Genomic DNA, 24,530 nt, shown 5'->3' on the forward strand with positions numbered 1-24,530 from the left:
CAAAACTATATGTGAGCCAAAACTATTTCCATTTCATGAGTATCAAGCATATTTTATCTTACTTGTTTTGACAGGTTCCTAAGATACGTTTTGTTTTGTTGTATGGCTATATTTAGTTGCCTTTTAACCAGATATTATCAAATAAATAATTAATTATTGAAAAAATAAATAAAAAATAGATAAATTTACCAAATTCAAATGTCTCATTCTTCGTTTAAAAATCTTATCTCTACCACATTTTGAAAAGTTTCTAGTTTAATTTTTATTCATTAAAAATGAGTTTCTTTCTAAATTTAGATTTTTTTTTTTCAAAAGTTATTGTTTGACGTAACTTCTTCTTTTTAAGTAAAATAAAATAGTAAAAAATACGTACGAAAAAACATATAAACATCCTTCATTGCGGATTTGGTTCTCCACACTTCAAGTATGTATTAACCTTTAATCAACCTCAAGAGAGAAGGATGCAATTGGCAGATCTTAATGAAGAGATTTTATTTTATTTTTTTATAATTTAGAAATTTATAATGTCAGTTGAATAAAATAAGGATAATGCTAACTAGTGTCTCCAGAGCAATAGTCAAGGGACCAATAGAGTAAATTTTACATTGAAAATAACATTTTTTATATTCTAATTATATTGATTATATAAGTTCCTAGATGATTATACTATTTTTTATTTCCTTAACTAGTTAGCATTTTCCGTAAAATAATAATATATCAAATTATGAAGAATAATTGAACTAGCAAGTAGAAAATGCTTGATTCATTTAATATAAATAAGTGGAGATAAAACTTTGAGGGTATGCTTCAGCCTTCAAAGATATAAAAGTTCAAAACTTCTCACATTCATTGAGTATCCAAAAATCTAACACATAACTACCATGGAAGATTGCCCTTTTATTTCAAATTCTAAATCCTCAAATGGCACAAATGGTAACCTTTTATACATTCCGAACCAAATTCCAATACCAAACTACGTTCGCATATTGGACACCACTCTTCGCGATGGTGAACAATCTCCTGGTGCTGCGATGTCTTGTAAGCAGAAACTTGACATTGCACGCCTATTATTAAGACTACATGTGGACGTCATTGAAGCAGGGTTCCCTTCTGCTTCTAATGACGACTTCATGGCGGTTAAAATGATAGCTCAAGATGTTGGAAACGATGTTGATAATGACGGATATGTTCCTGTAATAGGCGGTATGTGTAGGTGCAATGAGAAGGACATTGCTATTACATGGGAGGCTGTAAAGCATGCAAAAAGACCAAGGATTTGTACTTTTCTAGCTACTAGTCCCATTCACATGGAGTATAAGCTAAGAAAGACGAAAGATCAGGTGCTCCAGATTGCTCGCGATACAGTGAAGTTTGCACGGAGTTTAGGTTGTTGTGATATTCAGTTTGGTGCCGAAGATGCTGTCAGGTAACGCAACATAATTTTGTTATTGTGTTGTTTTTTTTGAAAAATGCAAATTCACATAAATTCCACAAAATCAATATATTTCATTACCTATTTTTGGAATAAAACAATTACTAAAGGCCAATAATTAAAATAAATTAAATATTTTGTGATTTCAACATCCCAAAAGGCCAAAAATGAGTAGAATGGACATGTCGATACCATAAATAAATAATGGATAACAATCTAAAAAAAATTGATCAAATTGAAAGATTTTGCATTTTTTGTAAAATAATGTATCACATTCTCTATAGTTTGTTTTCTCAAGGAATTTGTTTTTGTATGACATTTTTTGACAAACTTAATAAACTAAACACTAACAGAGTAAAATTTCATTTAACAATTTGAAACATGATTTGCTCTAAATATATATGTTCCAAGTTGAAAACAAACATTTATACATTTGGGTATGTTACAAAAGTTTATTTATTGATATGAGCAGATCAGACAAGGAATTCCTTTATCAAATTTTTGGAGAAGTTATCAAAGCTGGTGCAACAACTGTGGTCATACCTGACACTGTTGGCATAGCAATGCCATTTGAATTTGGAAATCTAATTGCTGATATTAAAAGGAATACCCCTGGAATTCAAAATGTGATTATTGCAACTCATTGTCATAATGACCTTGGACTTGCTACTGCTAACACCATTGAGGTAATTACCATATAGTAATGATAAAGAGTGTATTTGATCCGCTAAAAAATTATAGATTGAATAGGACAATTTCAGTTGTATTGTGTTTAATGAAACTAGACAACTTGGGGGCGAATGAACTGCACAAAAACTGAAATTTTTATCTCTCACTAAATCACGTGACAACTTTTTGTTATTTGCACAAGTTGACTAAAATCCTAGAATAACTTTTGTCCACCAAACATTATACAAGACAAAATTTGTTCAATATCTTAAATATTTGTACCGTGTTGTTCTATCATGTATTGTTCTGTCATGTACTTATTTTTCGCAAATTAAACATACCCTAACTCATTTTACTCTTTTCTAAAGAGTTTATCCCTAAAACTCACACACACTAAGTAATGCAAAGTGAAGAACAACAGATTTGAATCTGTGCTATAACATATCAAATGTCTCTAGAACCTTACTTGTAGGACATATAACCATAACCATAGTATATAATACAAATTTTATCTATACATTCTCTTGTTTCAGGGTGCACGTGCAGGTGCTAGACAATTAGAAGTAACAATTAATGGGATTGGTGAAAGGGCAGGTAATGCATCATTAGAAGAGGTGAGATTAATTATCTTCTACTTTTTTTTAAGCAGAGGTTAATTATGGTTTTTTATTTTAATTAAACTATTTCATTTAGTAATTTATTCTCTCATTTTCTTTGTACATTGAAGGTTGTAATGGCCCTGACATGCAGGGGTAATGATATATTAGGTGGTCTACATACAGGAATTAACACAAGACAAATAATAAGGACAAGCAAAATGGTTACATATTTTAAACTCTTGTTATTCTTTTTTAATATCCCCTCATTGATCAATTTTTCCTTTTTTTTTTTTAGTTCAAATTTCATAATTTTTGTGAATAGGTTGAAGAGTACTCTGGTATGCATTTACAGCCTCACAAGGCTCTTGTTGGTACTAATGCTTTTCTTCATGAAAGTGGCATTCATCAGGTTGGTCATATCAATATATACTTTCCTTTGGTGTGGTTAATTCTCTAACTCAATTTTATGCTTAATAGGATGGCATGTTAAAACATAAAAGCACATATGAAATAATATCTCCTGAAGATATTGGTCTTGAAAGATCCATTGAGGCTGGTATTGTACTTGGGAAGCTTAGGTAAGTCATAAGGATTTAAAACCTTTGAAGCACAGATAGAGACACCGAACACGACACAACTACTGACGTGTCAACACTGATAATAATTTAAGAAAATAACATAATTTAATGTAATCATAAGTGTCAGTGTTGTGTAGGGTGTCGGACACTAACGCGTGTCTGATACAGAAACACACCTAATCCAAGAAGTGTTTGTGCTTCATATAGTTTAAAACAGATAATTGATTAACTATTTATTCAATTCAAATTTCCATTTGATGACTTCTAAACATATAACCTTAGAGCACATTTTTGCAAGACCCTAAACTATTTTACACCAATTGTTGTTACAGTGGACGCCAAGCATTGAGAAAGAGACTTGAAGAGGTAATCATCATGTCACTAAATTATTAGCAATAAAGGATATTAATTGTTTTTGTTAACTTTGTTATTATGTGTTATTTCAGCATGGTTATATACTAAAGGATGATGAACTTGAGACTCTATTCTGGAAATTCAAAGCTTTGGCTGGGACAAAAAAGGTTGGTTTTCTTCCTGTTTTTGCATCTAAAATTGTGAATAAATATAATATAAAAACAGATACAAGAATCAATGATTTATGGTCTATGTTTTATGTTTATATAGAGAGTAACCAATGCAGACCTCAAGGTATTGATGTCAAATGAAGCATACCAAGCTGAACTTGTCTATAAAGCTGCATGATTTATAGGTAAATTGAAATATTCTTAGATTGAAGCTACCAATTCATCAATGTTTGATGCAATGGCCAAAAATATCAATTCATCACTATATATCTAAATGCAGGTTACTCGTCGTACTTTGAATCCTTCAAGATAGAAGACGAACCCAACTAGGTTGGCAACTAAGAACCAAACAACTTGATCTGGATTGTTGTATATGCATTTGGTGTGCTATGTCATGTTTTATATGTATTTGCATTTAGTGTGCTATAGATCTGGATTACACGTAGTTACTGCTCCTGACCATCCGATCTGCAAACAACGTCCGATATCGTTTATAGTTAATTTTATTAGTGTGCAATCTGAACTGTCTGATTTCAAATCAATTATCAAGATATAAAACTGTGTGGAACTGCGTGTTGTTTTTAAGACAGCATGTTCGTCCCGTCATGTGTTATATTGCATTTATTGTGCTATATGTCATGTTCACCATGTGAGTTAACTTTTGAATTAAATTGAACACAAATTTAAATTGATTTGTCTACCTACAAATGTTAAATTCATCAAAAGCCCAAAAAGGGACATCTCTTTTGGCCTCTAGCAAGTGACATTTTAGGTGAAGCTATCACTTCTTAGAAGAACTAATCTAATTCACTAAATTTGCAAGCTCACAAAGCCAACTCTACTAAACATGACATAGTTAGTAGATGCTTCATGGCTTTGTTGGTGCACCTTGTAACGGAAAATATAGAAAGCGTGCTAAATGAATAATCACATTTAATGAAGGTGTAAAAGAAGTGATAGCTTTTCATATATTCAAATTCTAAAACTCGAACGTAGTTTTTCAATAAAGTTTAACGGGAGGCTGAAAGTAGGGTGAGAGAAGAGAAGTGGAATATCATTTTATCAGTGTTCGACCCCTAGCTAGGTCTCATAACCTCGTTCGAACTGACGAACTCTATTACTCTAGCGGAGTTTTTTGAAAATTCGCAGGGAAATGATTCACTTTTTGGTTTATACCAATTCTTTTGGTAATGATTCACTTTGGCATATCAATTTTTCTTGAAATTGTGCAGCCCTAAATTGTGCAGCCCTAAAACTCTATTTTTAACCAATTTTTCTATGTTTCTAACTTATTTTCGTTCTTATACATTGTGCTTCTGAATTGTATAAGGAAATTCAATCTAATACTATTCTGGTTGTAAAACTGTTCTTTGAAAATCCATATTGCTAACAAAAATTTGACTCGGTAAGTCTTACATCATCTAATCTTTCAATGTTTGTCACTATAAGCACATAACATGACCTTACAAACCCATAATTACATTTGAAAATCAATTTTAGACAGTTGGTTCTTCGCTTATCGATGGCTCGTTCGAGGACTCTGAGTAACTGTGTGAAACTCCAATCCTTCTTAAAGCATTGGATACAAAGCTGTTTGTACTACAAGACCTAATGGAGCTATCTGAGTCTAGCGTTGCAGTGTTCAGAAATGGTGGTTGATTTGGTGTAGGAACATCTAATTCTGAATTTCTTAACATTTGCACAACTTCGTCCATTGATGGCCTAAGAGCAGCAGAAGCTTGTGTGCAAAGCAAACCAATGTTAACCACTCTTGATGCCTCAGCTTCAGGAAAATCATCTCCTAAGCTTGAATCAACACTCTCAACCAATGTGTTTGATCTGTAAAGTTTCCAAACCTGGTTCCACAACGAAAAATTTATACTTCATTGATACTGTAAAACCACATATAAAATGAACAATTTTGTTTTCTGGAGTTTCTTGCAGAGGAAGTAACAAGCGTAAGACATTGAATCTATAAGGTATATTCGGAATATTTTAAGGACTAATAGGGTATAAAGTTTAGTGGCAAAAATTGACATATTTTCAATTTTCTAAGGCAAAAAAGAAAATTATCCAAAAATTATTCACTAAGCCTATTAAAAGTTTTTTTTTTTTTGACTAAAGCCTATTAAAAGTTTTAAGGTCTTACAGTTTGTAGAAGTGATCCAGAATCCTCTCTGATGACATTATTTCTTCTGCCAGTTACAATCTCTAGGACAAGTACTCCAAAACTATAGACATCAGCTTTATCTGTAAGTTGTCCTCGAATTAGGTACTCTGGAGCCATGTAACCACTGCGAGAAAAGAAAAAGCGTGTTAATAGGATTTCGAATACTAGTACACTGTAATCTTAGGACTGACTTACAGTGTTCCAGCAATTCCAGTACTCAAATGTGTTTTATCCGCAGCAAAACAACGCGCAAGGCCAAAATCTGCAATCTTAGGAGAAAGATTATCATCTAAAAGAACATTGCTGCTTTTGATATCTCTATGGATGATTCGTTTTTTTGTTCCTTGATGAAGATATGCAAGCCCTTCTGCTGTTCCACGAATAATGTTAAACCGCTGCTTCCAATTTAGAATTTGAGTTCTGCTATTTTCTAAAAAGGAAAAACAAGAAAGATTTATTTGTCAGAATCAATTAAAATTTGATATATCTACACATATTTATTGACCAGTCGGTATCTAACTACCTATTTTCCGGCCAAAATTGATAGTTAATACTCGAGTGTCTTTGCTAAGCTAGTTTGGATTAGCATGTTTGAGATTATCTACTGACATAAACGCACGTGACACTGTTTGTGAGAGCTTATAAGAAAAACCTACGACATGTCTATAAGTTGTTTTAAGCTTATTTCATAACTTCTAGGATAGCTTAAAACAACTTATAGAAACACAATGTGTGTCATAGAAATCATTTATACAGAAATACTTATACAAAAGCTCGTAATTAAATTGTTAACCTAAATAAAGCCAAGTTATGAAATAGTGAAATTAAGTTTATAATGTGCTAAGATAAAGAGAAGTTAGAGAAGTTACCAAATAGAAATTGATCTAAACTCTTGTTGGGAAAGTACTCATATACAAGTAAACTCTCAGGTCCTTCAATGCTACAACCCAATAATTTGACAAGATTATTGTGTTCAATTCCACTAATCAAATTTACTTCATTGAAGAACTCATCCACCCATTGCCTATTATTGAACACCAATCTCTTTACTGCAACGACGTTTCCGTTAGGGAGAATACCTTTGAAAACTGAACCTGATCCTCCTTGACCTATTTGCCGAGAAGAATTGAAATAATCCGTAGCTTTCTCGAGGATTTCATATTTGTAATTCAAACTAGATTTTGTTATGGATGATGAAATTTGATCCAGGTTATTTTTTTCTGTGTGATGCATGAGAAAAAGAAAGTTAAGATACAAACAATTCACAATGTGCAAAAACATAAATTTATTTCACTTTTGGATTGAAATATTTACCTTTTTTTAGATTTGACAATTTTTTGAACACTGCAAAAGAGGCAGAGAGAGCAAGCATGATGATTGCAGCTGTTGCTAACACTACTGCTATTACAGCTCCTTTGCTTAAAGATTCTGAAATAAGGAAACACAAGAAATGTCATCAACAATTGCAAGAGATAAATATTGTATGAATGAGCTAAGATCACAAAATCTAATTAGGCCAAAGTTCAGCAGCTTAGGAAAATTGAAAAGTATGAAAGAATCTTGTTTTTCAATGGGGAACATCACATGAAAATTCAAAGGCAAGTTTCAAATTTCGATTACAATTGTCATTTTTTGGTTCTAGCTAGACTCTCACACTATAAGTGTAGAGAAGTGGGGAATCCGGGGTTAAAGCTCCAGCCCCTTTAATAACGTCCTTAGTAGCTACCATCCAGACTACTCTTCAGTGGTAGTTGTAGTTAAATCGCGATCTATGAAGTACAGGGGCAAACACGAACACCGGATATGACACGGACACTGAAACGTCGACACCGATAATAATTTGGAAAAATGACATAATTCAGTGTAATTACAAGTGACGGTGTTGTGTTGCCGTGTTGGTGTCTAACACTGATGCGTGTCCGACACCAGGACACGACTAATCTGATGAGTATTTGTGCTTCATATAGACCGCGATCCTAGATATTAATTGCACATAATTGAGCCACTAAGGTCATTAAAACATTTTAATTCATATTAAAGATTTTTTTACACGGTCAATCAATTCGTTGTAATCGTCAGATCATTAAAAACTTCGACTTTAATCATAATTATTTCTATAAAACTTTTTACACTGACGGTAGAGTAGTATATCAAAATAAAACTCTTATAACAACGACTTAATTGAAATTGCAGACAATAATTTAAAAGTAACAAAGTTTGCAATCAAGGAAAACACAATTGCTCACCATTCCCACCATCTTTTACAACTTCATTGAAAAAGTTGTGTGTTGAATATCTTAAATAACAACCAGCATTCAAGGCTCTACCTTCCTTATTTGGCAAACAACCTCTTACTTTTTCCACAGCATCCTTCAAACAATCTCTACAACCATGAATCCCAAGAGTGTTCCAACACTGCGCTAAGGCGTAAACACCCTCGACTTCTTTCGTAGCAAATCCACCACCACCATCAACCGCATCCCCGGCCACAACATCAATCACTTTTTCAATATTCTTTTCTATCTGCACCTCCAACCTCTCAGAGGTCGAGGTGCAGGTAACACTGTCCCTCAAAGGGTCAGTTTCCTCCAAGTAGAAACTATAATTATCATATCGAAGGAAGCAACCATCGAGATATATTCGAGCAGAGATCGAAGGGAGACAACGAGGGAGCTTAGTCCGGCTTGCGGCATAACAAAGAAGACAATCAGTATGAGAGAGATCTTTAAAACATTGTGCAAAGCCATAAATTGGAACAGATCCTGAAATATTGACAAAGTGAGTTCCCCAATTATGGTTTGTTACAAGCTGTGATAGATTCTCCATTTCTTGTATGAAACTTGGGATATAGTTTGATTTTGGTGGTGCTTTTTGTTTACCACAGTAGAGACCAGCTTGTGAGATTCTTGGGTCTGAATATGAGTTAGAAAGTAAACATGACATGATTACAAGTATTTGAGACAAGAGAATAACATGTGATGGAGTGTTCTTTTTGGAACTCATGTCTGTTCTGTTTTTTCCAACCTTGTGGGAATCAGTTATTAGTTTTATGTCAGATTTTAGTGTTGATTCAATTTCTGTTCTTGTGTTTTGGTTTTCTTACTAAGATATAGCTACGAAATTTCCACTATCGCTAACGATGATTAATTTTTATTTGGCAACCTGTGGGCACATAAGAATGATTGTTTCCTTCCAATTGTATTATAAAAATCGAACTATATATGCAGGAATCCAGGTTCGAACTCGGGACACTCCATTTATTTTGCTTTCAAGTGAATTTTCAAGCCACTAAGCTATTTGACAAAAAAAAAATTGAACTTCTGACCACCTATTTAGATGACTCAGAACTTTGCTACCAATTCATTGTTGGTCTTTTTTTCATCAAAAGAAAAATCATTGTTGGTCTTTTGTGTTTTTTTTTTATTGTCGTGTTTTGCATTTTTGTTGATTAGCTGACTAGGATGTATCCAAGAATTGAAAAAACTTATTGATTACTTAGCTAGTTACAACTCCATTAAGAATTAGTGTTTGTTATTTTACAAATCCATTAAGAATTAGTTAATAAGTCTTTTTCTGACTTTTTCACGTATTAATACATATTAATACAATCTAATCTCCCGGGTTCGATTCCTGGGTGGAACAATTTTTTAGCCAAATTTTACGTACCTCGCGACCGAACTCTGAATTATTAGAGCTCCTTTCTCCTAGGAACCAGTAACCAAAACAAACAATCTAATCAACTCACGACAAGTAAACATTATAAGTGATATTTTAGAAGCAAATTTACAAAAGTAATGTGATTTAATTATATGTATGTGTAAACCAAAAAAAATAAATTATATGTATGTGTAAAAAAATTACTCGGTGCATGATAATTAATCTTTAAACGAATGAATTTAATTTAGATATACTAATAATGTAAAACTGTTTTATCATAATCATTATTGATGCCAAAATAATCAAAATCTTGTTGGTGGCATTGATTATGCACTTAATATATTGGTAGCGAAATTTATAGCCGGTTTGAAAAAATGCACATTAATGTGTCGGTGTACTACCACTGCTTATTCGTTCTAGAAGAGAGCTTACTTTGTTTTTTGTTCACACAAGAAGACTAGACAGCTTACATGAAAAAATTTGTTGTTATTAATAAATTTTTAATAAATTTTGTTGTTATTATTGAAAAAATATTTATCTTATTTCTATAAAATTAATTTTTCCATTTTGTTTATGTTTTTTTTTCACAGACATTCGATTAATTCATTTTATTCATAACTAATACTCCCTCCGGTCCTTATTATAAGGAACACTTTGAAAAAATCACACAGACCAATAAAGCACATTTAACATAGTTATTTTCATTTAATACTCTTATAAATTTTAATTTATTCCATGTATACCCTTATTTAATTACTCTTTATTCAACTAACTTACTTATTTTTAAATTCTCTCTCATAATAAATAAGGGCATAAGTGAAATTGAACATTTAAAACATTTGAAAATTGGTCAAAGTTTCTTATAAAAATGACCAAATTTTTTGCGCTAAGTGTTCCTTATAAAAAGGACCGGAGGGAGTAATATAAGATGACATGTGATCTTAAATTTGAAAACTAACATATAATATTGACACTGATTAAAATTTATCTTAAAATTTACTATTTTTTATTGTTAATAATTTTTTTTCAAATATATATATATATATATATAGAAAATAATTACACGTGAACAAAAGATATGCAAGCAATAAGCTGCATCGTTAAACTTTTTTATATAACAAAACCTAATCTTTGAAAACCTACATTCATAAACCTAGGAGACACAACATTACTATGTATAACATTTTGAACTATTTTCAAAAGGTTTACAGTCTCTGGTACTAGAAAGTCAAAAGTGTCGAATGCAAACGATATTAAAACGCGTTGATCGTCAGAGCACGCTTTCTCATGTTTGGCCATCTTGCTTGAAGTAACATTGAGGGTTGTCCGTCCCACAGTAAAATCTCTGACCCTCAATCCCACAAGTGGGGAAAGTCCAGTCAGATCTACATCCATACATCAAAACATCCGTCGAACGAAGTGTCGATCTCCCTTCTTGTGGGTCAGTCAAAAAATTCACGGGTGCTTATTTCTTCACAGAAATTCTAGCACGCCTAAAAATTTAAAAAAAGGGTTAAATATGTTTTTGATCCCTATAGTTTCACAAAATTTTCGTTTTAGTTCTGAAGTTTGTTTTCACACTTTTTAGTACCTGAAGTTTCATCGGTCAATGATTTTAGTCTCTGTCGTCCATATGAGTTTAACTGAGAATAACGGGGCAACGACGTGGCACTACCACGTGTATTTTTTTTGGCTTGCCACATCAACAATCAGTTTTTTTTAAAAAAAAAATTCCAATTTTTTTTAAATTTCTTTTTCAGATTTTTTTTTGGCATCTCCAATCCCAATTAAAAGGAAAAAAAACCCTAATTATTTGCAATTTCTTGTCTAATTAGTTGGTTTTGTTATAACAAAAAAAAAATTAATTAGAGAAGAAATTGCAAATAATTAGGATTTTTTTCCTTTTAATTGGTATTGGGGTGCCAAAAAAATTTGAAAAAAAAAACTGATTGGTGACGTGGCAAGCCAAAAAAAATACATGTGGCAGTGCCACCATCCTCCGTTAAACCCATATGGACGACAGGGACTAAAATCATTGACTAATGAAATTCCAGGCACTGAAAAGTGTGAAAATAAACTTCAAGGACTAAAACGAAAATTCTGTGAAACTATAGAGACCAAAAACATATTTAACCCTATAAAAAATGGCATCTCTTTCGCACAACCTTTAGAAAAAAAGTCTCTACGATATGTTTGATTTTTCTTTATCCATATTATTATGATATATATTATATTTTTATTCTCCAAACAAAATATATAATTGTAGATAGATAGATTGGATTTGCATTATTTAAATTAATTATGGAAAACACAACAAACTACATCTTCGATGTGCTATTTGCATCCATTAATTCGACACTGTTCCAAGGAATACATGAACTGAACGACCCCGTTTCTTTAAGATACTTACATCCACCAGCTTTATTTATTCTCCAATTGCAAATTCTACAGTTATCTCGTTTAAAACTGTAAATGTCAAGATAATGAAGAAGGGGACTTTCTTTCCATGTAAAGCTACAAAAGAATAATGTTCCCCACGGAAATCTTGGCTTGAATGAAAACATGTAACTTTGTTCATGCATAAGTGTGTGAAATCCAAGATCGTCATCTTTAGATTTACAATGAAGAGTCATATTTATAGGGGTTGGATCTGGTGCTGCACCATTAATAATTGTAACTCTTACTTTACCATAAGAAATGGCATTAGTGTCCTTGCTCTCAAATGCAAGTATTACAATTAATAATATTGAGAATTTTAGGGTAATTGGATTTAGATGTGACATATCTATAGATTCACAATAACATGCATATTACGGTATTAATTTATACTTCTTTCGTAATACTATATAAGTAAAAATTACATTTTTAGATTCATTGTATAATAAATATGTATTTGATCTATATTATAGGTCAAATACATTAATTATACAATGAATCTCAAAAAATGATTTTTGTTTATCTAGTGTTACGGATAGAGTATAATTTTAAATATTAGCTTAACTCCTTTCAAATATAAAAAGTTGACATTTTTTCTACATTCTTTAATGAATTATGTCAACTATTTTTAATCGTGTCATATATTGATGAACATTTTAGGATATAATACTTAAAGAAAAATTAAAGTGTAGTCAAAAAAACAAAAGACATTAGTCAAAAAAATTAATTAAGTCAAAAAATAATTTTAAATAATACCAAAATTAATACTTCTTCCGTTTCAAATTACTTGACGTTTTAGAAAAAAAACAAGAAATTAAGAAAGTGTATTTTGCACCTTATTTTCCTATTACACCTTATTTTAATTCACCAATATTTTTTTTTCACACACTTTCTCTTTCCAATAAATTTAATATATCATGTACTTCCTGTCAAAAAAAAAATATCATGTACCAAAAAAAAAATTAATATGATATGTACCAAAAAAAAACTTTAGTTTTTCAAATATATATTAAATCTTTTACGGTTTCAACAACTACTCCTAAATATTTGGAATTTACATAAGGGTAAAATAGACAAAATATAACCTTAAACTATCAAAACGACAAGTAATTTGAAAAAAATAAAATTTTCTAAAACGTCAAGTAATTTGAAATAGAGGTAGTTATTATTTTTTGAATAAGTCAAATCAATATATTAAAAACAGGATAAACACAAGATGTGCCTAATAAAAAAATTTATAATTAAATCTAAAAAAACCAAAACACACATCAAAACAGTAAGCCACTAAGTTTGGTTCAGATTTGTTGGAAATAAAATTGAGAGCGTTTACTCATTGTGACATGCAATCCTTCCCCGTCATCTTCCTCATTTATGTCCGCGCTCTAACTCAAAATATGCATAAAATAGTTTTTAACATCAAATTTCCAATCATCATGGATTTGGACATTGAAAAAATTTCAAAACAAAACACAACTGGAAATTTAATATGAGGACAATAACCGCCAACAATTTCAAAGTTATAATAATATAGGGATGATATTTTCTCACAAATTAACAAATCGATGTTTCAAAACACCAGCTTGTACCAGTAATATTGTCATGTTTTTATTATCTTCAATTTCATCATCAAATGTATAAATTCTAATTAAAAAGAGTGTATGTAATCAAAAAGAAATTGTGAAGCATAGTGAAATTGTTTTAGGGCTCTTATATCTCTTGGCATGAGAAATTGAAACAAGATTCAAGGTGTTAAAATGTGGACCAAAATCCATTTCATTCGAATCACAAAACTCTCTATTTACTTACTGATTTTCTAATGAACAAAGTCTGGTTGTGTTTATGTGTTTTTTTTTTGTTTTAATCTCGGTTGAAAATTCATGAATGTAAAAAAAGGTTTTGATCCAGTGTGGTAATGTCTAATTGTATAATATACATTTGACTAATCTAACGGTTAAGTTAAATGATATACCGGTGAGGGACTTGATAGAACCCTCATCCTAGAAGCCACCAATATACACTAGTGTTCGCTTAATAAAAAAATTTAAATCAATATTTAAATTTAAAATAAATTATTAAAATAAAACTTAAATTTCGAAATAAATTACATAATTAAAAGCATCTAATTAATATTTAAAAATAACTTTGAAATTTAAAATAATATTTAATTATTAAGATAAATTAATTTTGAAGCATTAGGGTGCAAACACATCATACGGTGACTATGATAAAAAAAAGATAAAGTAAATTTAACAAATAAATTTAATAAAAATAGATCATTTTGAAATTTAAAATAGTACTATTTAATTATCAAGATATTCTTTGTAACAAGAAAAAAGATAAAGTAACAAATAAGATTTAACAAAAAAAATAAATTAATATTTAAAAGGTTATAAATTTTAAGAATAATATTTAAAATTACTTTATTTTCTTCTGCAATGAATACAATTTTTTTCTTACCACCACAACAATGAGTATATGTTGTTGGAAAAATATGACATAGAATTATCTCATATAAAGAAATGTTAGTATATTTAAATAATATAGACAACAAAATAAAATTGAGAACAAGAAGAGCTTATCGAATTTGACCGTGGGCTTAAGAGTATTTCGTCACCATGGGTAAGTTATCCGGTGCAGGTGATCTCGTAGCTAATACTCTCCATGATACAAGTCACTTCTTGCTAGCACCGCACATGAATTAGCAAGGTCTCAATGAACTACTTTTGGATACTCAAGAGAACTTAGTTTATATTACTCATCATATCTGTTTTAATGTTTATAAGTATATTATATTATTATTGTATATAAGATTATTCGATTTTCCTTCGCTATAGAGGAAGAAGTAGTTAAGTTATATAGTCGAGAGTCCAACGCACCACCCCCTAGTTTTGTGCTATTTTTGTTATTTTTTCCTTTTAATTAGGCATTTGAATACGCAAGTGGACGGTGAGATTGATTTCCTTGAATTAATCAGTCATAAGGTCGGATACCAAATTTTTTAAAAAAAAATTAGGCACTTGAATAGAATTGAAGCACATTTAATAAATGTTTAACGGTAACAATATGAACAAGTCAAGAAAGTAAACAAATCATTAATATAATAATTAACTTTAAAATAAATTAAAAGATAAAATATTCAACGGCTGTATCAATCTAAGTTGAAAAAAAAAATTAAACATTTATAAAAGCTTTTATTTATATTAATGCTAATGAACTTGAATCCGAGATTTATGAAATTAATGACTTGTCATTTTTTTATTGGAATAAATTGAGTATGATTTACGCTTAACTGTAGAGACTAATTCTTCAAATCTTATAAGAAAGATTCAAATAGATGATAAAATCGCTATAAAAATTTTAACATGACTGCATACTCAAGCCAAGAATCAAACCCAATATCTTAATTAAACTAGAAAATATCTATGCAATCTCACTTAAGTATTCTTGAGTCATGACTTGTCATTTTACTATCAAAAGATATTATACTTGACATTATATATTTATTTTTCATCACCAAAATCCAGTCTACCACCAAAAGATATTATACTTTTTTTTTCTTTTTTACCAAAGAAGATATTATACTCTTAGCTTCACTATATTCACGGTTTATATGATGATGCACATTATAAATCGTGCAGCGTGCACGTATAATGAATAGTAACTTCTAATAAAGTATTTGCCACACCAACCCAACAAGAATAGCATGATGATTATTGATTGAGAAGGATATATACAATACCCCTATACGTATGTATACGCACACGAGGAGATAAGATAACTATATAAAACACTACTTTTTTGACGCATGAGATATTGGACTTGTATTATTGTATATATGTCAAGATTTCATCATTTAGAATTGAAAGTTTACTCGATCTGAACTTAGTTCAGTTGGTAGAGATATCACACTATATATGCATGAATCGGAATTCGAACTTCGAATATTTAACTTATTCATCTTTAATATGAAATTTCTAATCATTAAACTACTTAAGAAAAAAAAAAGTTTAAGCATCTGTTAATAGATTTTTACTATTGGAGTTTTATGATTTATATTAACTCATTGAATTCAATAGTACCGAATAAATAGATGTGCTAAGAATTCTATATTGAATATAAGATGGTTTGAACTTGATCATTTAGCAATAAGGATTGAAATTGTTAGGTTAAATATTATGACCGAAGTTTGAATTCCAATCATATATTTTACGTGTGTTGAATTTTTAATGACATGTCATTTCGTCTATCTATTGAAAATAAAGAATTAATTTTATAAAATTTAATTAGGTCGGATGCTCCCAAAATGGGAACTTATATGCTTAGGTTTTTAGTTGTTGTTGGATGAGGTTGCTGTTGGGATCCATTAAAAGCAAACACTACCTATGGCTACAAGTCATTGAAGAAGTGTTAAAAAATCCTCATACATGCTTACGTCAAAATTGAGTCATGTATTTTTTTTTTTTTTGACTTATTGAGTCATGTATGTTTTCTTCCAAGAAACAAACTATTTGATCATTGTAAAAAATCTGCATTTGCACAATTATTTTTATTTTAATTTTGAACAAATTTCACATTTTTAAGTAATTTGATTTCATAAAGATTAGGTCTTTTTGTTAACTTTATCTTTTTTATGCCGAAGCTCCATCCATTACCATTAACCTTGTTTGAATAGACTTTGAGCTGATGTCGAGTCATCAAGACCATCACAATTTTGGCTAAAATATGTTATTGTGGGACCCTTTTTATGTGATTTTAATTTAATTAGTGTTCAAACATAATGATGTAGAATTATTGGTAAAATTCAATTGAGAAAATTGAACTATAACGAATTTCTTCTCTTTAATTATCTTGGTTTGAGCTTAAACACTTCCTAAACCAATTACCATCATGCCCTTTATCTTGTTAGACTTTACCTAATATGCCCTTCACTCATCCACTAATTTGCTAATAAGCTTAAGGTTCAATTACTAAATTAATTTGACCAGTGGCGGAACTAGGGGTGCCCACTCCCGAAAAAATGAGAAATTACTTTAATATCCTTATTGTATTTATAATATTTAACCTATACATATTTGTTTTCGTACATATATTATCATAAGTAGTGCGTAGCTTGGTGGTTCTGAAGAGGGAATGTCACGTCATAAATCCATGATGGTATTGAGTTCAAACAACTCATAAGTAGAAAATGACTCCTTCAAACAACTTGTTGTTATGAACTTAGTTACTTAGAATGAACTTGTTGTTTTTCTGGGTTCATTGTTTGCATTGCACTAAAAATTTATTCTCCTCTTTTCATAGTTCATGTTCTAAATTAATGTCCAAATAAACTCATTCTTAAACATGACACAATAAATAATTGATGTTAGATGTTGAAATTAAACTTGGCTAAATTCAAATTTCAAAGTGCCACAATTCTGTTTCATGTTCATGTTGAAGTTTTCTTAAATTAAAATGTTAATTTTAAAACATTGGTGATGTCTCTCCAATGGTTAATTGAAAGTTGAATTTTCATCATGGTACTTCAAAGATGTATTAGGACTAAAAATAATGTTTTGTTGGTAACTTACAAATTAAACGAGTAAATGGGATAATAGAGTGCATTGTTTTGCTTTGTTAGAAGAACGAAAGTCAAACATTTAGAAACTCTAAGGAACGTACGTTTGAGGAGGAGGTCAGATGTGGCGGTGGTGGACTGGTGTGGTGGTGATGAGGTAGAGAGACAACAAAAAGAGAGAGAAAGATTATGTATATGGTGCTTTGTACCAAAAAAAGAAAAAGATTATGTATATGGTGTTGATGGTGCATCATAACATCCTTGGAACCTCACAATCTGACGGTAAATAACACTCTCCCACCGTGGGAGACCTATCAAGCTCACCGTTGGAAATTGCCTTAAAAACAATGATCAGAAATTGGTGTTGCTGCTGCCATTGGCGCATGGGGCGCCAATTCGGGCGCATGAGGCTCAAATATGCATATATATGCTGCCGTGTTCATTTTGCAGGGGCAAGAAGGAGCGGATGACAGAGAAAATGAGGGTTTTGAAAAGGGGTTTTTCACCAACATCAAGGCTAAGGATAAGAGGGTTTCTCTTGGATATTTCCTAGGGTTGGGAACTCATTCTTTCATCTTGTAAACACTTATTGATTGAATCTCTTAGTCATGGGGAGAGATTTGGGAAAATGGTAGAAATAGGGAAAATTTATTTCTTGCAACTCTTTTGTATTGAATCTCATTGTAATCAACAGAAAATTTGATAGTGGAACGGAAAGCTCTCTCTCCCCCAGAATAGGTTGGTTTTAACCGAACTGGGTAAATAATTTATTCGTATTCTTTTCGCTTTTTCTTGTTTTAGCTTTTGTGTGATTATTGCTCATTCATTTTGTTTTGGTTACTTCAATTCATTTGTCCCACACACTAAAGATAGTTGGTTCTACTATTAGTTATTAGTGTGGTTTTCATTCGAATTCACAATAGTCGCCCATGTTAGAATGAGCCTGATAATTAATCAATTAGTAGACAACATTGAGTTGTTACACTATCTCTATTCAGCTCTATAATCATATCTTTATCTTATCCTAACCATCTAATAGGTTCTAAATAAAGAACTAATTTTATATCATATCATATAAATAACTTAACAAATAATATAAAGAGAATGAATGAAATGCTATAAGCATTTTTTTCTATATATATATATATATATAAAGAGAGAAGAGATAAAAAAAATGAAATTAATTATTATATACTGATCATATAAATAATATTTTTTTTTTCACATACAATCAATCAAATAATACTATAATACCATTTTTATAAGTTAATTTCTAAAAGGCTTAATTAATACAATGGTCCCTTAAAGACATTTTAGGGTTCATAATGGTCCCTTAAAAAAAAAGGTCTGGATTGATCCCTTAAAGACATATTCGTTAGTCATTTTGGTCCCTTAGTTAGTTTTTGACAAAAAATGTTAAATGATACACAAAAACAATGTTCATCTTCTTCCTCCTCTCTTCTTCATTTTCTTCCTCCATTATTCGTCATGTTTTTCATAAACATCATAAAAAATATACTCAAGTCTTCAATCAACATTCAAACAAACCCAAAAATCCATCTTCTTCCTCAATTTTCATCATCATCTTCTTCCTCAATTTGTCTCTTCAATTCCGTTTTTTGTCTCTTTGACCTAACCACCACAACCACTCATACCCCCATCACCAACATCAATAATAACAGCAAAGTTGAGTTTGATGAGATTGAATTTGGAAAGTAAAGATGAAATCCAAGGTTGGGTTTGTTGGGAATGGAGGAAGAAGATGAAGAAATGACGAAGGAATGGAGCAAGAAGATGAAGAAATTGAAACAAAAATTTGTTGGTGATAGTGCACTCTTAGATCTGGTGGACATACAAAATCTAATGGTTGTTTTTCTTTCAAAAGGATCAAATGGTTAAGATTAAAAAATATATTGTGGTATATGGTGGACCGCCTTCAATGTTGGTCCACCTAATATATTTGTGGTTGATAAATTAACGGAAGGGACCAATGTGACAAACAGAGATGTCTTTAAGAGACCAATTCAGACTTTTTTTTCTTCAAGGGACCATTGTGAAACCTAAAATGTCTTTAAGGGGCCAATAAACTAATTAAGCCTTTCTAAAATATCTCCACAAATACCTATGTACGGTAGATAAATCTTTCCAACTAATAACATATTGGAACCCACTTGGGTTTGGTCTAGTGGTGTTGGTTTGAGTCCTTGGAGTATGCTTCTCTCAAAGTCTCAAGTTCGATTTCCTCTGGTGCCAATTTTGGTGGGCTAAGTCCATACAGAGCAAAAAAACTCTGGTTTTAAATGAGTCCCCCGCAAGTGGGCGGTGAGATTGATCCCCTTTGATTAATCGGTCATAGAGTCGGATACCAAATTTTTTAAAAAAAAAAAAAAAAAAAAACTAATAACATATTGGAATCTCATTAGCTGATTAATCAATTTCCTGAGAATAGACAACCGGACGTGAGGATCAGCGGATCACATGAAACCTTAATTAATATTATGAGACATAATAAAAAATTGTATACATTTTTATTTTTGAGGTAAAATATTGTATACATGGCAATTGAGTCAATGACACTTATAGTGGATTTCACTATCTTCATTATTTATATATCAACTTGCAAGGTTTTTTGTCAAAATATAGGTTATATGTATATATATCAATTACTTGCAACACACGTGACTTTAAGCCGTTTGGGACACAAATAAGCATAAGCTCCAAAATCACAACTATATAAAGAGAACCCTTCTGCTTTATAGTATTCCACAGATTTGATTATTTTCTGCAGTGAAAATAATGAGTTCCCTCAAATATTTTACTGCTATTGTTTTGTTAATTTCATGGTTTCTGAGTATTCAAGCAGAGAAATCCTCAAAATCATGTGAATTTCAAACTATCTTTAATTTTGGTGACTCAAATTCTGATACTGGTTCTATGTCAGCAGCATTTTACCCTGCTATTTTGCCTTTTGGTGAAACCTTCTTCCATGAGGCTGTTGGCAGAGCTTCTGATGGTCGTCTCATCATAGATTTCATCGGTATACGATTCTATTCCCTCAACATCTTTATTTGTTTTCTACGTATGTTGCGAAATATTCATCCACTTTTACCGATGATTAATTTATGCTAGGAAATATAGTTGGTCATTTTTAGCAGGGTCTCTTCTTCCAACTATATTTTTTTTTTTCATCCATAAAACTTGAATCCGAAATCTTTTTTAATGGATCTTGTCCAATTCCACTCGTATCATCTTCTCTACATTCATGAATAACCAACGCGATACAATACATACATAACTTTTGATCAAGTCCATTAGGAAAAATAAGATAAATACCAAAAAAATATAAATTATTCTTTAATGTTTAATTTTGTTACTAAATATGTGTCAATGACAGAATTAGAGATGAATTTAATTATTTTGTTATTTGTAGTTTAGTGATTAATACAATTTATTTTAATTATTTCAATTGAAGTTATCCCCGTGGTCACATGTAATTCTTGACATTGATAAAAATCGAAGATATATGCAATTGATGTTATCGCAATTGCAAGCGATATAATAATATGAATAATGCAAAATACTATCTAAAGCTGCATATTTACATGAAATCATCAATCTCAACTCGCTTTTATTAAAATCAAAAGTCACAATTAATTGCAGCCCATAAAATATTCTAACCTGAAAACTTTAAGACTGTGCATAAATAAATTAATCAGAATCATTCTTCATAATAATGATTGTGAATATTTTTTTGTTAATGTAGCCAAGCACCTTGGATTGCCATTTTTGAGTGCATATATAAACTCAATTGGAACAACCTATAGGCATGGTGCAAACTTTGCTGCAGGGTCATCAACCATCATGAGACAAAACAAGACCATCTTTGAGGGCGGAACACCATTCACAGTTGACATCCAAATAGTACAGTTTAGTAATTTTAAATCGCGCACCGGGAAGTTCTTCACGCAAGGTTTAAACTCGAGAGAACTGCAGAATATATAAAGCTTAATTGCAGCTTCAATTTTAATAAAGTAAAATGTAGTTTTATGAATAATAAATATATGGTTTTGAATTGCAATTGTAGAAAATGGAAGTTCCTACAGAAAACACTTTCCAAAACCAGAGGACTTTGCCAAAGCTATCTACACATTTGATATTGGTCAAAATGATATTGCTGATGTTATTAGTAAGGTGGGAAAGGAAGATTCCCATGTATTGATCTCAAACATTGTGGAATATTTTTCAACACAAATTCAAGTAAGTGTTTATATTTTGATGCATATAGTTTTGTTATTAATCTCTCAAGATATGGAAAAAACAATTTGTCCTGTTTTTTTTTTTCTTCTTCAAGTATTTATAAATGGTGTGTAGCCATCACTTTATAAATCAATTTTGTTAGCTTTAATTTAGGCACATTCTAAATTTTAATATGATATCAGAGTATATTTAAGATATATTAGATCATGTACTATCGAATCTCCCGATATCAAGTCACTAAGGTGACACTACAACTTACTAGTCCAAAAAGTGAAATGGTGCATAGTCGCACATTAGATGAGATATTATTTAAAAATAATAAGTGGTGCGTAGTCCTCACCTTACAAACGAGATATCTCATTCAATAGCTCCATGTGCTACCATATCTTAGTTGTTGGTTAAATCACTAAAACTGCTTAGATGATTTCAAGAATTTTTTACACCAAAATTTTAAACCTTCTACTAATTTATTATAGATAGATAGATCGAACAACATATACATATAAGTATAACCTAATTTTTAATATATCTAGATCCTCTCCGGCCATCTCTCTCGTATTTTTTTTATCCTGTTTAGATCTTAGTCTTTCATCTATCAAGTAATAGACTGAGATGAATGATTGAGATTGCACAGCGTACCATTCTGCCACGGGAGTATTTATATAAGAATCACCATATTGTAATTTGCAGAGTCTACATTTTTATGGAGCAAGGACATTTTGGATACACAACACAGGACCTATTGGTTGTCTTCCAGTGGCAATGCCCATTCACAATGCACAAAACAACCAAACTCAAGTGGCTGGTTATGTTGATCAAAATGGATGTGTCAATTACCAAAATGATTTGGCCAAGGAGTTCAATAAAAAGCTTAAAGATAAAGTAGTCAAATTAAGGGAACAGTTCCTTGATACTTCTTTTATATATGTGGACATGTTCTCTGCAAAGTATGAACTAATTAGTAATGCTAATAAATCAGGTATGATCCTATTTGTCCCCATCGATCTCAACAAAATTTACTTAATTAATTATTTATCATGTTTCCCACTCCATCCGTCCCTTTTTATAAGAATCTTTCCAAAAATCAAGGGTATTGATAGATCTAGTCTCCTAAGGGATCAGAAACTACATTGTATTGAAAAGGAGTGGTTGCTCACAACCTTCTAACCAACACATCGAGGAATGAAATTGCAGCAATTGCTAGGTGTAACAGCCCAGGCCCCACCACCTTAGGTGGTCCCGACACTATCACCTCACGATCTTCTCCACCCCCTCTCTAGTGGAGTTTTTGCCTTTCGTGGGAATCGAACCACGTACCCTGGGGTTCAAGTACGTGAGGTGGCAGTGCCGGGACCACCTAAGGTGGTGGGGCCTGGACTGTTACACTAGGGATATCATATTTTATATACCGGGGCCGAGGTTCGAACCCCGAACACCTCACTTATTCACTTTAAGGTGAAAATTTTAACCGTTAAACTACGTGACCAACAGATTCTAGAATCATGGATTGCAAAATAAAGTCTTCCATCCATTTTGGGCTTATGGATTTGTCTCTTGCCAAGCCCCTTAGTCATTTCCTCTTCATAGACCGGGCTTGAATCATATATTAAAAAAAGTTGTTGGAATAATAATTTTGTTTGATTTGTGTGAGATTAATACTAATTTGTCCTTATATTTGATGTATTCAATGTTGCTTTTTCATTGCAGGATTTGTTGACCCTTCTAAAATATGTTGTGGATATCATGAAGATGGTTACCATGTGTATTGTGGAAATAAAAAAACGATTAATGGTAAAGAAATTGTTCCTGGTTCTTGTGACGATCCATCGAAATACATTAGTTGGGATGGAGTGCACTACACTGAGGCAGCAAATCATTGGATTGCCAATAGAATAGTTGATGGTTCATTTTCAGATCCACCACTTCCCATTTCACAATCATGTCAAATAACTCATTAGCATTATATATATATATATATATATATATATATATATATATATATATATATATATATATATATATATATATATATATATATATATATATATATATATTTTACTTCCTACAATGTTCTAAATCTATTAGCAATGAAAGGGTGTTTTAATATTACCTCTATTTTTTTTTTATAGAATTTATTTTTAATCTCAAATTTATTTACCACTTTTAGTACTTAAAGAAATAATTTTTATTAGTAGGTTCTCTCTGCCGAAAATAATTTTATGTGGTAAAAGTAAGAATAAGTCCATAAGTCTTAGCACCAATAAACTATTAAAATTGTTAAACCGACCGAGAATCGAACTTGGTCCTCCCCTCATTTCCATTTTTGTCAACGCCAAAGTTGAACACATCCACTATAGATATCTATTATCGGACTCTTATTATTTATATTAATGCATCAAATTTAATAATATTGGATATAAAAGGACGTGTTAAGAATTCTATATTAAATATAAGTAAAAAGTATCAGTTATAATTTAGAGCATCTCCAATAAAAGTATTTAAGAGAGTTTCATAAACTAATGATACGGTTCCTTAACTTTTTTATTATTGGAGTTTCATGACGTGGCACAGAGGGTATCAAAATTGATGATATCGGTATCTTAAATAAGGTACCGTATCATCAATTTAATGTTATTATTATTTTTATTTTTTGT

General features: G+C 31.1%; 3 protein-coding genes across 3 annotated transcripts; 2 read left to right on the forward strand and 1 right to left on the reverse strand.

Annotated features, from left to right (window-relative positions):
• The first annotated feature begins 714 nt into the window (after window positions 1-714).
• LOC123893263 (probable 2-isopropylmalate synthase) lies at window positions 715-4,422 on the forward strand. The gene is made up of 10 exons (XM_045943194.1): window positions 715-1,426; window positions 1,905-2,118; window positions 2,635-2,715; window positions 2,829-2,921; window positions 3,023-3,109; window positions 3,178-3,278; window positions 3,611-3,644; window positions 3,725-3,799; window positions 3,903-3,987; window positions 4,083-4,422. The coding sequence occupies exons 1-9, from the start codon at window positions 882-884 to the stop codon at window positions 3,978-3,980; spliced, it is 1,308 nt and encodes a 435-aa protein (XP_045799150.1). The 5' UTR covers window positions 715-881; the 3' UTR covers window positions 3,981-3,987; window positions 4,083-4,422.
• Window positions 4,423-5,171: 749 nt separating this feature from the next.
• Window positions 5,172-9,166, reverse strand: LOC123892557 (cysteine-rich receptor-like protein kinase 42). The gene is made up of 6 exons (XM_045942368.1): window positions 8,219-9,166; window positions 7,287-7,400; window positions 6,842-7,192; window positions 6,168-6,402; window positions 5,952-6,096; window positions 5,172-5,658 (listed from the first exon to the last, which is right to left on the reverse strand). The coding sequence occupies exons 1-6, from the start codon at window positions 8,973-8,975 to the stop codon at window positions 5,299-5,301; spliced, it is 1,962 nt and encodes a 653-aa protein (XP_045798324.1). The 5' UTR covers window positions 8,976-9,166; the 3' UTR covers window positions 5,172-5,298.
• An 11,123-nt stretch (window positions 9,167-20,289) lies between these two features.
• LOC123892499 (GDSL esterase/lipase At5g14450-like) lies at window positions 20,290-23,858 on the forward strand. The gene is made up of 5 exons (XM_045942295.1): window positions 20,290-20,656; window positions 21,383-21,589; window positions 21,704-21,876; window positions 22,567-22,855; window positions 23,584-23,858. Exons 1-5 carry the CDS (start codon window positions 20,416-20,418, stop codon window positions 23,832-23,834), a joined length of 1,161 nt encoding a protein of 386 aa, XP_045798251.1. The 5' UTR covers window positions 20,290-20,415; the 3' UTR covers window positions 23,835-23,858.
• The last annotated feature ends 672 nt before the right edge of the window (window positions 23,859-24,530 follow it).

The sequence above is a fragment of the Trifolium pratense genome, linkage group LG6 (genome assembly GCF_020283565.1).
Source record: "Trifolium pratense cultivar HEN17-A07 linkage group LG6, ARS_RC_1.1, whole genome shotgun sequence".
Classification (NCBI taxonomy): Eukaryota; Viridiplantae; Streptophyta; class Magnoliopsida; order Fabales; family Fabaceae; genus Trifolium; species Trifolium pratense.